General features: G+C 44.7%; 1 protein-coding gene across 1 annotated transcript in view; it reads right to left on the bottom strand.

The window, feature by feature from the left end:
- LOC129697513 (serine/threonine-protein kinase MRCK alpha-like) overlaps nucleotides 1-16,172 on the bottom strand; it is a 308,786-nt gene that overhangs the window by 229,537 nt on the left and 63,077 nt on the right. The window contains 1 exon segment of the mRNA XM_055636147.1: nucleotides 6,457-6,548. Coding sequence (XP_055492122.1) covers nucleotides 6,457-6,548 — 92 coding nt within the window.

Below are 16,172 nucleotides of genomic sequence, written 5' to 3'. Positions count from 1 at the left end.
AAACACACACACACATCCAAGATCAGATTTTTAATAGTTAATAGACCAAGTGGGACCCGTAGGGTCCCGTCCTCTCAATGCGCGGTTGCGGGGGGAGGGGGGCGGTCTGCAGTGTCACACATACACTAAGGGGGAGGGAGAGGGGGGGAGAGAGAGAGAGAGAGGGGGGGGGGAGAGAGAGAGGGGGAGAGAGAGAGAGGGGAGAAAGAGCAAGGGGGGAGAGAGAGAGAGGGGGGGGGGAGATACGATACCCGAGCCAGGGCACGAGCGGTGGGGGGAGACGAAAACCGAGGCGCGAGCATGCATCGACCAAAGCTCTCGGGAGTTCTCGGGAAACCCGAACCGAGGGGCGAGTGTGCGTCAACCATAGCTCTCGGGTACAGGGCCTGAGCCGAGGCGCGAGCGTGCGAAGTCTTTACACAACAGGGGGGAGGGAGGGATGGGAGGTGAAGTCAGTCACAGTGCGAGCAGACGACAGGCAGATCCATTGTCACGTCATCAGCGGGGAAAAATGGCGTTTTGAATTCAAAGTTGGATCGGATTTGTGAAGATTTATATTAATAACTCAAGAAATAACCACAAATTTTTCAGGTAAGCTGATTTTTGGCTCCAGAGGGAATACGTAAAAAATTCTCGTAAATGCTTTGTTTCTTAGAGTAGATGTGATCACACACAAACAAATAAATACACACACACACACACACACATCCAAGATCAGAGTTTTATAGCTGTAAGGATATGATTGAATCAAAATCAAGAATTATAAATTCACATTTCAAAAATGGTTTCACAATTCAGTAGTACTGATTTTCAGTGTTCCATACTGATATTTGAGAATACATGAGGTTGCATGCAAAATACTGATTTTCAAAAATCCAGTTTCTGTGTAGCAAGTTCTATTGCATTTATGAGAAATACCAATTTCCGCAACAAAATACTGATTTTCAGCCATCAAAATACGGAAATGCTCGGTGAAACTTGGCAGCTCTGCAATCATTTACAATCACATTGTGTTTGATAATTCAAAATGTGATTTGTGATCTTGTTTATGAGTCATCATGGAACTAACATTTCTTATTATTATATGGCATTAAAATAGGTTAGTTTGAAAGCGATCATAGTAATGTAAATGTTTAAGAAGGAACTGCAGATGGTGGAAAATCAAAGGTAGACAAATGCTGGAGAAAACTCGGCGGGTGAGGCAGCATCTATGGAGCGAAGGAAATAGGCGATGTTTCGGGTCGAGACCCTTCTTCAGTAATTCTTAGTAATGTAAATGCACCATTTAGTTTGACTTCAATTTTCATGATGGAAATTGGAGTCGAACTAAATGTTGTATTCACATCACTATTTCATGTTGAAATTGATGTGGTGAAGTTGTTAGATCTGGAGGACTATTAAAGGTGCACTGCACACACTAACACAGTTGAACAGTAACAGGCAATCAAATCAACACACAAAACATTTTCTAAACAAGTTTTATTTACTGCTAAAACGTACAGTATTTTATTTGCAGTTTTTGCATGTTCCTTTATAACAATTTACATAACATTTTACAACAGGACAACTTGATTATTAAAACAAGGACAACTTCAATTCTTGATTTTTAAAAATGTATACAACAATAAACCCAATCATCCCATTCCACCCACTCATTACTCTTGACTCAACCAAAATTATTTCTGAAATATTAGTCATATATTTGGTGCAAAAATGCTCCAAAATAAGGCTCAGAAAGCACCAGAGAGCATCTAAAACCCCAGAACCCGGCCGCAAAGGACTTCGAGCTTGTGATATGCGCTGCGTGCACTTATTTCACATAAATGTTTTGTAATCCTGGTCATGCCACCCCCCTTTTTGAAAAGCTTCATACGTGCCTGGCAAGGGGGGTTTTGACAAGTAGATGGTTGTAACAAAGGCTATGGATAAGAACAGAATGTGTGACAGGTTTGAGAGTTTTGGTTGTGAATTTATAACTTTTGTGGGGGTCAATAAAAAGTCTCACATTTCCGAATGTGCGTGAATTTTAATATTTCTGATATGAGCAACTTTTCAATAACCTCTAGGTTGATTTTGCAATAAATACATGCATTAATACAGAGCCTTGATTCAGATTCAGATTCAATTTTAATTGTCATTGTCAGTGTACAGTACAGAGACAACAAAATGCATTTAGCATCTCCCTTGAAGAGCGACATAGTTGAGTAGAGTGACAGCCACCGGAAAGAAGCTGTTCCTCGACCTGCTGGTTCGGCAACGGAGAGACCTGTAGCGCCTCCCGGATGGTAGGAGGATAAACAGTCCATGGTTGGGGTGAGAGCAGTCCTTGGCGATGCTGAGCGCCCTCCGCAGACAGCGCTTGCTTTGGACAGACTCAATGGAGGGGAGCGTGGAACCGATGATGCGTTGGGCAATTTTCACCACCCTCTGCAATGCCTTCCGGTCGGAGACAGAGCAGTTGCCATACCATACTGTGATGCAGTTGGTAAGGATGCTCTCGATGGTGCAGCGGTAGAAGTTCACCAGGATCTGAGGAGACAGATGGACCTTCTTCAGTCTCCTCAGGAAGAAGAGACGCTGATGAGCCTTCTTGATCAGAGTAGAGGTATTGTGGGTCCAAGAGAGGTCATCGGAGATGTTGACTCCCAGGAACCTGAAGCTAGAAACACGTTCCACCTCCGTCCCGTTAATGTGGATGGGGTGTGCGTGCCGCCTCTGGACTTCCTGAAGTCTACAATGAGCTCCTTGGTCTTCTTGGAGTTAAGGGCCAGGTTGTTGTCAGCGCACCATGCTGTTAAGTGCTGGACCTCCTCCCTGTAGGCCAGCTCATCGTTGTTGCTGATGAGGCCAATCACCGTTGTATCATCTGCATACTTGATGATGGTGTTAGTACCATGTACAGGTAGGGGGCTCAGCACACAGCCCTGAGGCACGCCGGTGTTCAGGGTGAGGGTTGAAGAGGTGTGCATGTGTAACCTCACAGACTGGGGTCTGTTGGTTAGAAAGTCCAGTATCCAGTTGCAGAGGGAGGGGTCGATGCCCAGGTTACCGAGTTTGGTGATCAGTTTTGATGGAATAATGGTGTTGAATGCTGAGCTGTAATCGATGAACAACATTCTTACGTAAGTGTCTCTGTTGTCGAGGTGGGAGAGGGCGGAGTGAAGTGCCGTTGAGATGGCATCCTCCGTACTCCAGTTCTTGCGGTAGGCAAACTGATAGGGATCCAGTGTGGGGGGTAGGCAGCTTTTGAGGTGTGCCAGGACCAGCCTCTCGAAGCACTTGATGATGATGGGGGTAAGTGCAACTGGGCGGAAGTCGTTGAGGCTTGCCGCAGTGGAGTGTTTTGGCACTGGCACGATGGAGGTGGCTTTAAGGCAAGTGGGGACAACTGCTTGGGCAAGTGACAGGTTGAAGATGTCAGTCCAGACGTCTGTCAGCTGCGCAGCACAGGCCCTGAGCACGCGCCCGGGGATGCCGTCAGGGCCAGCAGCTTTATGTGCATTAGTCTTACTCAGTGCCACGTACAGGTCGTAGGGGGTGAGTGTGAGGGGTTAGTGATCGGCAGGTAGCACAGCCTTGATGGCTGTCTCTAGATTGTCCCTGTCGATGCGGCCATAGAAGTGATTAAGCTCCTCAAGGAAGGAGGCGTCGCTGGATGTGGGGGTGATGTTGGAGGGTCTGTAGTCCGTGATGGCCTGGATGCCTTGCCACATGCGTCGGGGGTCGGAGTTGTTGTTGAAGTGCTCCTCAATCCTGAGCTTATAGCAGTGCTTGGCCTTCCTGATGCCCCTCTTCAGGTTAGCCCTGGATGAACTGTAGGCTCGAGTATCGCCTGACCTGAAAGCGGTGTCCCGTGCTTTCAGCAGTAGCCTGACCTCGCTGTTCATCCATGGCTTCTGATTCGGGTATATGGTCACCTGTTTGAGGGAGGTGACACTATTGATGGTGGAGTTTATAAAGTCCAGAACAGAGGATGTATAGGAATCAATGTCCGTGTGAGAGTCAAGGGTGGCCTGGGCTGCAAACGCCTTCCAGTCAGCGTTTCCAAAACACTGCTGAAGTGTGAAGTCCGCTTCCTCTGACCAGACTTTAACTGTCCTTACAGTTGGTTTAACCCGTCTGATGAGTGGGGAGTACTTAGGGAGAAGGAACAATGAGACGTGATCAGACTGACCAAGGTGGGGGAGGGGGATGGCTTTGTAAGCTTCAGCCATATTGGTGTAGACTTTGTCCAGTGTCTTGTCTACTCTAGTGGGGAAGGATACATGTTGGTGGAATTTGGGGAGTACAGTCTTCAGGTTGGAGTGATTGAAGTCACCCGCAACAATGAAGGCTGCCTCGGGGTTGTGCGTCTGTTGTTTGCTAATGGCAGTATGCAGCTCTTTCATTGCAAGCTTGGCATTAGCATCAGGAGGGATACAAGCTGCAGTCACAACAGTTGGAGGTGAACTCTCTGGGCAGATAGTACGGTCTGCATCTAACCAAGAGGAACTCAAAGTTAGCTGAGCAGTGACTCTCGATGATGGTGGAGTCCGTGCACCATGCTTTGTTTACATAAATGCACAGACCCCCCCCCCCCTCTGGTCTTACCAGAGTCTGATGTCCTGTCCGCTCGGAGTAAATGACGCCCCGATAGCTGGATGGCGCTGTCAGGAACGTCAGTGTTGAGCCAAGTTTCAGTGAAGATCAAGATGTTGCAGTCCTTGATCCGGTTGTGGGAGGTGATCCTTAGCCGGAGTTCATCCATTTTGTTTGCCAGTGAGCGCACGTTGGCGAGGAAAAGGCTAGGAATCGCTGCCCTGTGTGGGGCTAGCTCTAACCTGGCCTTTAACCCACCTCTGCGTCCCCGGCGGTGTTTTCGTACCCGTCGCCGTCTGTTGGTGCTTCTGGTGGGCCGAGCTGGCTTGGTGCGCGCTGGTGTTCTGCCGCTCCGTTGCTCCGCGTCTGCGTTACTCCGCAGGCGGTCTTCAGCCCCGCGGCTCTGCTGATGGTCTCCAGCCCCGGGGCTTACCTGGCGTTCTCCAGCCCAGCGGGTCGGGTGGCGGTCTCCAGCTCCACGGGTCGGGTGGCGTTCTCCAGCTCCACGGGTCGGGTGGCGTTCTCCAGCTCCACGGGTCGGGTGGCGTTCTCCAGCTCCACGGGTCGGGTGGCGTTCTCCAGCTCCACGGGTCGGGTGGCGGTCTCCAGCTCCACGGGTCGGGTGGCGGTCTCCAGCTCCACGGGTCGGGTGGCGGTCTCCAGCTCCACGGGTCGGGTGGCGTTCTCCAGCTCCACGGGTCGGGTGGCGGTCTCCAGCTCCACGGGTCGGGTGGCGGTCTCCAGCTCCACGGGTCGGGTGGTGGTCTCCAGCTCCACGGGTCGGGTGGTGGTCTCCAGCTCCACGGGTCGGGTGGCGTTCTCCAGCTCCACGGGTGGGTGGCGGTCTCCAGCGGGTCGGGTGGCGGTCTCCAGCTCCGCGGGTCGGGTGGCGTTCTCCAGCTCCACGGGTCGGGTGGCGATCTCCAGCTCCGGGGCTCGGGTGGCGTTCTCCAGCTCCACGGGTCGGGTGGCGGTCTCCAGCTCCGCGGGGCGGGTGGCATTCTCCAGCTCCACGGGTCGGGCGGCGGTCAACAGCTCCGGGACTCTCCTGGCATTCTCCAGCTCAGGGGACGTGGGGGTCGGGGTGAGGGCCAGGACTCGGGCGAGGACGGGAGCTCCGCGAGACGTTGGGCTCGGGGTCGGGTGAGGGCCGGGAGTCGGGCGAGGGCCGGGAGTCGGGCGAGGGCCGGGAGTCGGGCGAGGGCCGGGAGTCGGGCGAGGACCGGGAGTCGTGCGAGGGCCGAGAGTCGTGCGAGGGCCGGGGATCCGGTGAGGACCGAGGGTCGGTTGGGCTCCGCGGGTCGGATGGCGGTCTCCAACCCCGCGACTCACCTGGCGGTCTCCAGTCGGGTGCTCTGTTGCTCTGATGAGCTCAGACGGAAGAGGGAGATCGTCCAAAAAGTTGTTGCAGCCGCAGGAACCGAAGTCCAGAAGTTCCTGTCGGCTGTACGAGATGAATACAAGACTGCTCCGAGTGAGCAGCCTTGAAGCAGGTAAGGGGATCGTCGCTATTTTTCCCATTCTAGGGAGACACAGGGCGTCGCGGTGTGCCCGCGCCGCCGCCATCTTGAATTGACATCTTCAATGTGAATGATGAACTGACAAATAGATGCAGTTTCTTTTAACTGATCTCTCTTCGTTAACTGGATTTGACAATTAAATACAAAGCATCTTCATAGTCACTACTCCTGAATCAAATTGAAATACAGAGAGAACCACACAACTGCTCCAAAACATCCAGGAACAACCAAATTGAAGTCAGGTGCAAGCTGAGCAGCACATGTCAATGAGTGCACTCAAGCGGTTTTCCATGCAAACATGTGTGAATTTCCAGAATACACCCATTCTGTTGATGATACCAAGCTGGAGAATGCTTACCTCACCAAATGCACCTCTGCCAATAACTTTCAGGATTTCAAAGTCTTCCTTGTGGAGCCGCATCTGCTTCACTTTAATTGTGAATGGTTTGGCTGAAACAGAACAAAAGCACAAGCATTACTTCACCTTAAAGGAATGCCAAGGAAAGTATGAGGACAGTTTACTGACAAACGTTATTATAGCTAACATTTCACCCCGATGCAAGTACCAATTCACATTCACTGTTTGAAGGTGTTGGGTTAGTGCCCCATCACGGAGGAACATTATTCAGTCATTTTTTCTGATGACAAAGGAGACTAATTGCCTTTTGAGTCAATACCAGCTCTCAGAGTAATCCCATCAGTCCCACTCCCCCATTTATTTCCCTATAACATGTGAACAAACTCGTCTTCTACCACTGCCAAAATGGCAATCCTTAACAGGTGCAATGACCACAACAGAATGCCTAATTAACTTTAATGTATTTTAAATTACCCCTTATCCAATTCCAAACAACATCATTTAAATTATCTGAATGAATAATGATGTCCCTCAAAATGTGAACATTTTCCTGGTCAGGTTACATTCATTGCAAAACATAAAGTGCTGGAGGAACTCAGCAGGTCAAGCAGCATCTGTGAAGGAAATGGACAGATAAAGTTTCAGGTTATAGACTACGAGGGTAAGATATGACTTGCTGTTGCTTCAGTTTGCATTTGGTACGTTTGCATTCTAGTTTGCATCCAGCGCAGTAAAGAGGCCGAGAACAGACAAGTCAGTGTGGTAATGGGAACTGGAATTGAAATGGTTAGAAACTGGGTGTTCCAGGAACCCATAGCGGACAGAGCACAGGTACCCCACAAGCGGGTCAACTAGTCTGCACTTGGTCTCACCAATATAGACGATACCGACTCGACCCGAAATGTCACCCATTCCTTCTCTCCAGAAACACTGTCTGTCCCGCTGAGTTGTCCAGCATTTTGTGTCAATCTTCGATTTAAACCAACATCTGCCATTCTTTCCTACACATACAGACCAAAATATACAGGCATAGGAATGGTCGAGAAATAGAACAGGAAATGGAATAGGGAACAGAGCACCTGGTTAAGACAAAGCATAGAAATGGATCGGGTGGGGATAGGATACTACTAGGATACGGAGATGGAGAATGCCATGGTATCTGCTAATAGATTCATCAATATGCCACTTTGATCTTTCATTTTCATTTCAGCAATTTTGAATTGCCATTTCAAAGTACATAATTAGCAAGAATTCATTTTCTGTAATATGTCTATATACAAAGAAATCCGTGCCAGATTCTCAAGGAATATGTTACCAGGAAAACTATTTTCTATTTATAATTGTCTATTTTTAAGTGCATTGAGATCTCTGTACCAAAACATACATTTCTATATGGACAAATAAACATTCCCATAGACATGAAAAATCTTGGCAACTGCTTAAAAATGTTGTTACTTAATTCCACATGGTCAGGGAATGTAAAAGATCGAGGGGGGCAGTGGGGGTGAGAGTGAGGGGAGACTTGCACCTTCAATTGCAATAATTTTCCAACAATACAAATGTTTTGGAAATTGTCACAGTTTCCTTTCCAGTTACAGTAATGAATGGAATCATTTTCGACACATTAACTATTAACACTGGAGCATACACATAACCAATGTTCCACTCCATCTAGGGAGAGATCCACGCAAGTCACTGGACGCAACACTGGTAAACCCTGGGAGGAACATCCCGAAGCTCTAAAAATACACATATTGATTACCAAGGGGTTAAAAAGAATGCAGCCCTCCCAATGAAACTCTAGGTCTTTACCATCTTGTTTTCATCTACGATGCCAGCTTTAGCGCAGAAATACTCAAAGGGTTGCTGATTCAAATCTCAATCCAAAGACTTCACAAATTTAAAGATTCCTATACAAGAGTAGGGGAATGGCACAGAAACATTCCAGCTTTCAGATATGATGTTTAACTGACATTAAAAACAAAAAATGCTGTAAATGCTCAGGTTGGGTTGCATCTGTTGGAAGAGAAACAGCTTTCTTCTCTTCTCCTGATATCCTTAACTATTCATGTTTAAGAAAGAACTGCAGATGCTAGAAAAATCGAAGGTGGACAAAAATGCTGGAGAAGCTCAGCGGGTGAGGCAGCATCTAAGGAGGGAAGAAATAGGTGACGTTTCAGGTCGAGACCCTTCTTCAGTCTCCATTTTTTCTACCTTCCTTAACTATTAACCTATCATCAGTCCCAAATACGTTCAATTATAAGTTCATAATTTCATGTACATGTGATAGGAGCAGAATTCTGGCCATTCGGCCCATCAAGTCTACTCTGCCATTCAATAATGGCTGATCTATCTCTCCCTCTCAACCCCATTCTTCTGCCTTTTCCCCATAACCCAACACCCATAATAATCAAGAATCTATCTATCTCTGCCTTAAATAAATCAATTGACAGCCTCCACAGCCTTCTGTGACAATGAATTCCACAGATTCACCACCATCTGACTACAGAAATTCCTCATCATCTCCTTCCTAAAGGACCATCCTTTCAATCTGAGGCTATGACCTCTGGTCCTAGAATCTCCCACCAGTGGAAACATCTTCTCCACATCCACTCCATGCAAGCCTTTCACTACTTGATAAGTTTCAATGAGGTCCCTCTCATCCTTCTAAACTCCAGCGAGTACAGGCCCAGTGCCATCAAACGCTCATCATATCATTCCTGGGATCATTCTTGTAAACCTCCTCTGGATACTCTCCAACACCAGCTCATCCTTCCTCAGATATGGGACCACAAAATTGCTCACAATACTCCAAATGCATTCTGACCAGCGCCTTATAAAGACTCAGCATTACATCCCTGTTTTTGTATTGTAGTCCTCTCATAATACATGCTAGTATGGCGTTTGCCTTCCTTACTACCGATTCGACTTACAGATTAACTTTTGGGGAATCCTGCACCAGCATTCCCAGGTAAGTCCCCTTGCACCTCTGATTTTCATATTGGGGCTTGAACCATCAACCTTCTGACTCAAAAGTACATCGACTGAGCAAAGCTAACTTTATTAATGGAGACACAAGAAAATGCAGATGCTGCAATCTTGAGCAAAAACCAAAGTGCTGGAGGAACTCAGTGGATCAGGCAGCATCTGTGGAGGGAATGGATAGACGATGTTTCTAACTTGATTAATTAAAAGCGTTTGGGTCATTTACAAATTAATAGGTTCAATGATTTAAACAATGTATATGTTCACACACACTAATCTAAAGTCCCAAAAAACTGCTCCTGCCTTGCTCTGCATATCTACATTACTTCTAATGAAGCTTACTTTATTTCAGAATAATGTCCCTCATCCGTGTATAATTTAACACGATGAATAGTAAAATTAGTGCATGTATATCCCCTCTTTATGAGGTGACTCAAAAAACAGCATATATGGTTTAATGTAACCTGTATTGTGATCAATGATGACTTACATTAAGGGTAAACAGTGTGAAATGAACAACATTACCATGAAAATAGTAGACCGTGAGCCGAGGTGCTTTTTCGTTTCATTCAGTGACCCAAATCACGTATCTACCTGTATTTTTAACATATTGTGTAAAAATATTATAGAAATCATACCTGAAACTCGTCAAGACCAAAACCTGCACACATTTTAAAAATATGATAAAAACTTTTTTATATTACTCAAAGTCTAAATTGAATAAGATCTTCCCAAATGTCTCCCCTATTTGTGGTAAATGTCTCCTCCAAGAAGCAACCATAACCCATTCCTTTGCTTCCTGTACAAAATTACAAAACTTCTGGAGGGGTATTTTTGATATATTTTCTAAAATACTTAAAATAAAATTGGACCCCGACTTAAAATTGATCACACTAGGTATGTCAGAAGCCTGTTCTGAGCTAACGCTATTTCAAAGACGTTTCCTTACCTATGGCCTGATAACGGCGAAAAAACGAATACTTAAATTTTGGAAACAGACAACCGTCCCTACAGTGAAGATGTGGATTACAAACATGTCCGAGACACTACATTTGTCTTGGCGGGAAAACCAGATACATTTCTCAAGACATGGACACCCTTTACCGAATTCTTACAAGAATAGCATGGTGCAACACAAATTTGAATTTAAATCCGATCACGGGCTGGGTGAGATGGGCGGGGGGGGTTGGGGGTGGTGACGAGGGGCACTCGACCTTCACCTTTCTTTTTCTCTTTTTCTTTTCTTTTATCATTTTCAGGTTATAAGGTTAAAATGAAGCTGTACAATAATTGTATAATCTTAGATGCTGAATGTTTTATCTTTGTACAATTGCTTCTAATAAAAATAAGTTTAAAAAAACTTCAAATTTTCCGAATAGCAATTGGCCAATCAATGCACGTTTGACTTTGAGTCGGACGCCAATTGACCAATCACGCGTTTTGTTTCATGGTAGCTAGGGAACGAGCATCCTGGGATCATGGCTGCCTCTTGATTACATCAAAACAATAGCAAGGTTTCGAAGGAATAAAGATAATGCTAACCTTGCTGATAATTTTGTTTTACAATTGATTTATCATTGTAAAGGTATGATGTGAACTGTTAAATAAAAATGATAAATAAAAATGTAGAACTAGGATTAGGATTAGGGTCAGTCAGTCGGTCGGGCTGTCGGCCTGCCGGTCGGTGGGTGCTGGGAGGGGTCGGACGGGCTGTCGGAGCTGGCGCTATGGGGGTGCTGAAGGCGGCGTGCAGGGCAGTGCTGCTCCCCATCATTACCACCACGATGATCCAGAAGGGCATGCTGGCGGATGTGGACGCGCTGAGCGGCCACACTTACGGAGCCCGCAGCCGGTCCCAACGCGGGTCCAGCTTCAGCCGTGGGCAACTCTGGAAGGGGGGCGAGTTAGAGTTAGGGTTAGGCATTTACCTCTCAGTGGAAGATGCCTTGACCTTCCCCCAGCCTGGCACTGTGCCAGTCCCACTATGGCCGTGACCCCCCCACTCTGCCCACTGGCAGTCAGTGGGGTTCAGGAAACGGGGTAACCAACAGGATCTGCCCTCACCCATTAATTAGGCGGGTTCAGGAGCCGGAGAAACCCGGGACCTCTGCGGCAGTCTCACTCAACATATACACTCACAATTATATTCATTATATTATTTTTATATAATATAATTATATATATCTCCAGTCATATTCACAAGTCATATCATATATATATGGTATCATAATGTATGGTTTAAATAGACCGCAGCACGGAATTAGGCTCCCCAGAGTAATATGAGCATTGAGCACTAGATGGCGCTTACTTTTTCGATCTAATTTTCTAATTAGCTTAATTAATTAGTGTGCATCTTTTGACACTGACGAGTTATGAATTCCTTCTCAATTATAGTTTATCTAAATCTGTGCTAAATTTCAAATAGATACCAGACATGGGTCATGAAATTCTAGACACATGTTCGATGCTGGGCCCACGGCTTATAGGAGGTAATCTTTTCCATGGAATATTTTGCATCTACGTACCATAGTTAAAGTAGCAAAGAAATCTCGTAGCTCTGAACATGTTCCCAATAGTAGTCCCCATTAGGTGGACCTTCCAAAGATTAACACGTATGACTTTAGGCATAACAAGCATTTAATGCAACTAACAGTGACATGTGAGAGTGATTTGTACATACATGAAGAGGTTATAACAGGGGAGTGCCCAACATTTGTTTGCAGGGTGGGTTAAATTGATAATCTGAATGAGTTCTGAGGAACCTATGGCAAAAACTGGATTAGATGTGGAAACGGATGTGAAGCATTGGTGTTGATCCACTGGGAAGAGGTTATTATTGTTTTCTATTTCCTCTTGAACGCCTGAGGTTGCGGAGAGACATGATAGAAGTATATAAAATTATGAGAGGCACAGGGACAGCATGGTGGTGTTACTGCCTTACAGCGCCAGAAACATAGGTTCGATCTTGAGTATGTGTGCTTGTCTGCACAGAGTTTGTACGTTCTTCCCTGACCTGCGTGGGTTTTCTGCAAGATATTTGGCTTCCTCCAAAGATGTACAGGTTTGCAGATTAATTGGCTTGGTATAAATGTAAAATTGGTCCTAGTGTGGGTTGGGTAGCGTTAATGTGCAGGGATCGCCAGACGGTGCGGACTCGGTGGGCCGAAGTCCCTTTTTGCTAAACTAAAAGCATAAATACGGTAGTCTGTCAGAATCCCAGGTGGCAGGTGCCCGGAAAGTACTGCCAGGAATGGTTGAAGCAAATACGCTGGTGACATTTCAAATACTTTTGGATATGCACATGGATATGCAGGGAACACAGGAACATGGCTTATATGTAGGTATTATCTTCAGCACAGACATCATGGGCCATATAAGTGATGGTTTTGGCATCGTCTTCTGCACTGTTTAAAAATCCTGAAGATGTTATTTCTTGTTCAATGTCATATCTCAGTCCTAAGACATAATATCTCCTAAATATCTCCTGCCCTAAAAGAAAACTAATTTGCCATTATAGCATATGATTATTTCAAAATGTTATACTTCTTAACATGAAATAATTTGTGACTTTTATTAGGGCTATTTCATCTTTGACAATAATCCTACCTAACCAATTACAGCTTTATTTCACTCTTCCACTGGTAACAAAGGTTCTGCTATCTACCCAGTAACCCATGAAACATTAAATAAGTACGGAAGGGTCAATTGCACACAACGATCACAAGGATTGCGTCTCTTTCATTAAGAATAGTTTACACAATCACCCAAACCATTCTAAATTTCTCAAGAAATTCAACAAACAAGTCAGCTAATTAAGCAAATATGAATCATAAACTATCCTGGAGTGATAGAAGACCAAATGTGGGCAAGCTTTGTGTCTCAATAAATGGATTCTGCACCACGGGACAAGCACATTCTTTCTCTCACAGGCAACACTGTACATATAAGGAGAGGAGAGTTATAGTCACTGCCAAAGTACTTAGAACCATTGCACTTCTCCATAAGCAAGGTTTGGTTGGTACAAAATAAAAATATACTAAAGAGCAGATCACTGCATTGTACTCGATAAAACTCATATCACCTTCAATGTTGATATTATTGAAACCTATATTCTGCACTCTGATATTTTTCTCTTTGCACTTCCTGCAAATGACTTGATTGTAGTTGTGTATTTTGATTTGATTGAATAGCATGAAAGCAAACTTTTCTGCTGTAACTCAGTCCACGTGACAATAATAAACCAATATCAATACCAGACCTGAGGTAATTAAGGAGTTAGTATAAATATCAAAATCCAAATATTACAACTTGTAGTTGTTAATGAACATTTGACCTAGGTATAAAATAGTGGTTTACTGGTGGGATTGCAGTGCCAATAACTGTCTATTTAACTAGAAAAATAATCTCATTTTCTCTTCTCTTCCTCAGAAGTTGCTGCTATTCCCCAATAACACCTACTAAAGGGTTCCTATATTCAGGCCAGAGTGCCAACAAGTTATTTAAACTTGGATGTCCAGGACCTTCATCTTCACCACAGATCAAGAGCTAACTTGTTCCTGGTTTGCTTCAGTGACAGCACTCATCAATTAATTAACTTAAGTAAAGATAGAGATGATCAAACATTTAAATGTTGTACTAAACACATACAATAGTCCAGGTTACATATTTGGTTTCCATTGATGCTCTGAGACACTAATGGACAGTTACAAAGACAAGGAGGGCATAAGGGGAAACAATGATGATATTTGATAACGGTTCGCAAGCTTCGCCCGAGTGAAGTGCTAACTTCGATTTCATCCCTGAATGTAAATGTAGTCCAGGAAACATAGGGCCTCCTATTTAGGAACAATATGGGAGACAGAGGGACTTGCATTTCGGTTCAGAGCAGAAGATAGAAAGAAGCCCCTGAGTTCAAGGACAGTGGATGTGACAGTGGTCCCAGTTTAGGGACTGAAGAGAAAACCAGAGTCTGATTTTAAAGATTTTAATGGGGGGGGGGGGGGGGGGGGGGGGGTTATTTAAGTTCAGGGGGTGGGGAGACATGGAGTCCTCGGGTTTAGGGAGGAATCGAATTTAGGGAATGTGAGGCAATGAAGTTCTTGAGTTTACGGAATGAGTCAACAGTCAAGAGTGTTTTATTGTCATATGTCCCAGATAGAACAATTAAATTCTTACTTGCTGCAGCACCACAGAATATGTAAACATAGTACACTGTAAATAATATGATACACAAGAGAGAGAGAAAAAAGGTCAGGGTGTATATATACACACATACTCACATTTATACATTCTCAAAAAACAAACAATAATAGTATAATAATAATAATAATAATAATAATAATAATAATAATAATAATAGGCTATTGTAGCTCAGAGCCTATATGAGGTTGTAGTGTTCAATAACCTGATGGCTGTGGGGAAGAAGCTGTTCCTGAGCTTGGACATTACAGTTTTCAAGCTCCTGTACCTTCTTCCCAATGGCAGCGGCAAGAGAGTGTGGCCAGGATGGTGTGGGTGTCTGATGATGTTGGTTGCCTTTTTGAGGCAGCGACTCTGATAAATCCCTACGATTTTATGGATTTCTTTGAGTTTAGGGAACGTGTATTTGAGCTTTTTATTTTGTATTTAACAAGCAACTATGGAGTGTGAATGGGATTGGGGGGGGTGGAGGACAACGGGTCAGCCAATTTTCACCTCCTGCTCCACTGAGCTCCCATTCTTAGACAAGTAGGGATCTTCTAGACATGTTGCCAAAGCTCAGAAGAAATAACCAAATGTTGGAGCTGCAACAGATGAGAGAGAAGCGTCTCCTCCATGGATAAACAGGAATGATTTTCAACAAAGACTATCCAGTTGAGGTGAGGTCCATTGAATGTCAAATAAAGTGATTCCGAAAGAAAAGGAAATAAATCGCTCACTTATTCTGGCCTTTACTGAAGTGTTTCATTAAAGATATGATAGAGCACTTACAATGGAGAACACAGAACATTTTGTTAATGGCACAGCATCAGTGCACTCTGCCAGATCTAATTTTCTTTACAGCCAGTTTCTGAACCCTGCTCTGCAGCAGCACTCCGATACAGTTAGCTGTTGGAGAGGACTTAAAACAGAACACGTAGAACACTCCTCGTGTTAAAAGCATGCGATCATGTAGGACATTTTTTTTAAATGCCCATTTTTCACAAAGCTGTAATCGCAAGAAGCTGCATCAAAACAGTCTTCTGTTTTCATGATGTCAACTCGTTTCTGAAAACACTTTGTATGGGGTTTCCTGCAGGAGTGTTTTTTTATAGGATATTATTGTATTTCACATAATTTCAGTCATTCTTGTGGGGGCAAGTTCTAAAAAGTGAAAGGAAAGTTCTGGCAATTGGAAGTAATTTGGATTCAGAGCTGTCATGGTTGACTTTACTTTGATATTGCAAAGGCTTGTAGTAGTCATGAACAATTTGGAATAAACAACTCAAAGTTGCTAGGTTCACTGCTATTGCAACTATCTATTTACCACATGTTGCTAGGCGGTCACTATAGGTTACTCTTGGAGCCTGCTAAATTTTTATAATTATTCCATATTCAATAGCCTTACAAATCATAACTAACCATTTCTGATTATAGACATTAAATGCTGGAGTAACTCATCAGGACAGGCAGCATCTCAGGAGAAAGTGGATGTGACATTTTGGGTCCGGACCCTTCTTCAGACTAATCACAGTAGCGAGAGTGGGGGGAAA

The sequence above is a fragment of the Leucoraja erinacea genome, chromosome 5 (genome assembly GCF_028641065.1).
Source record: "Leucoraja erinacea ecotype New England chromosome 5, Leri_hhj_1, whole genome shotgun sequence".
NCBI lineage: Eukaryota > Metazoa > Chordata > Chondrichthyes > Rajiformes > Rajidae > Leucoraja > Leucoraja erinaceus.
The sequence above is the reverse complement of the archived record's forward strand: the minus strand, read 5'-3'. Positions and strand labels throughout refer to the sequence as shown.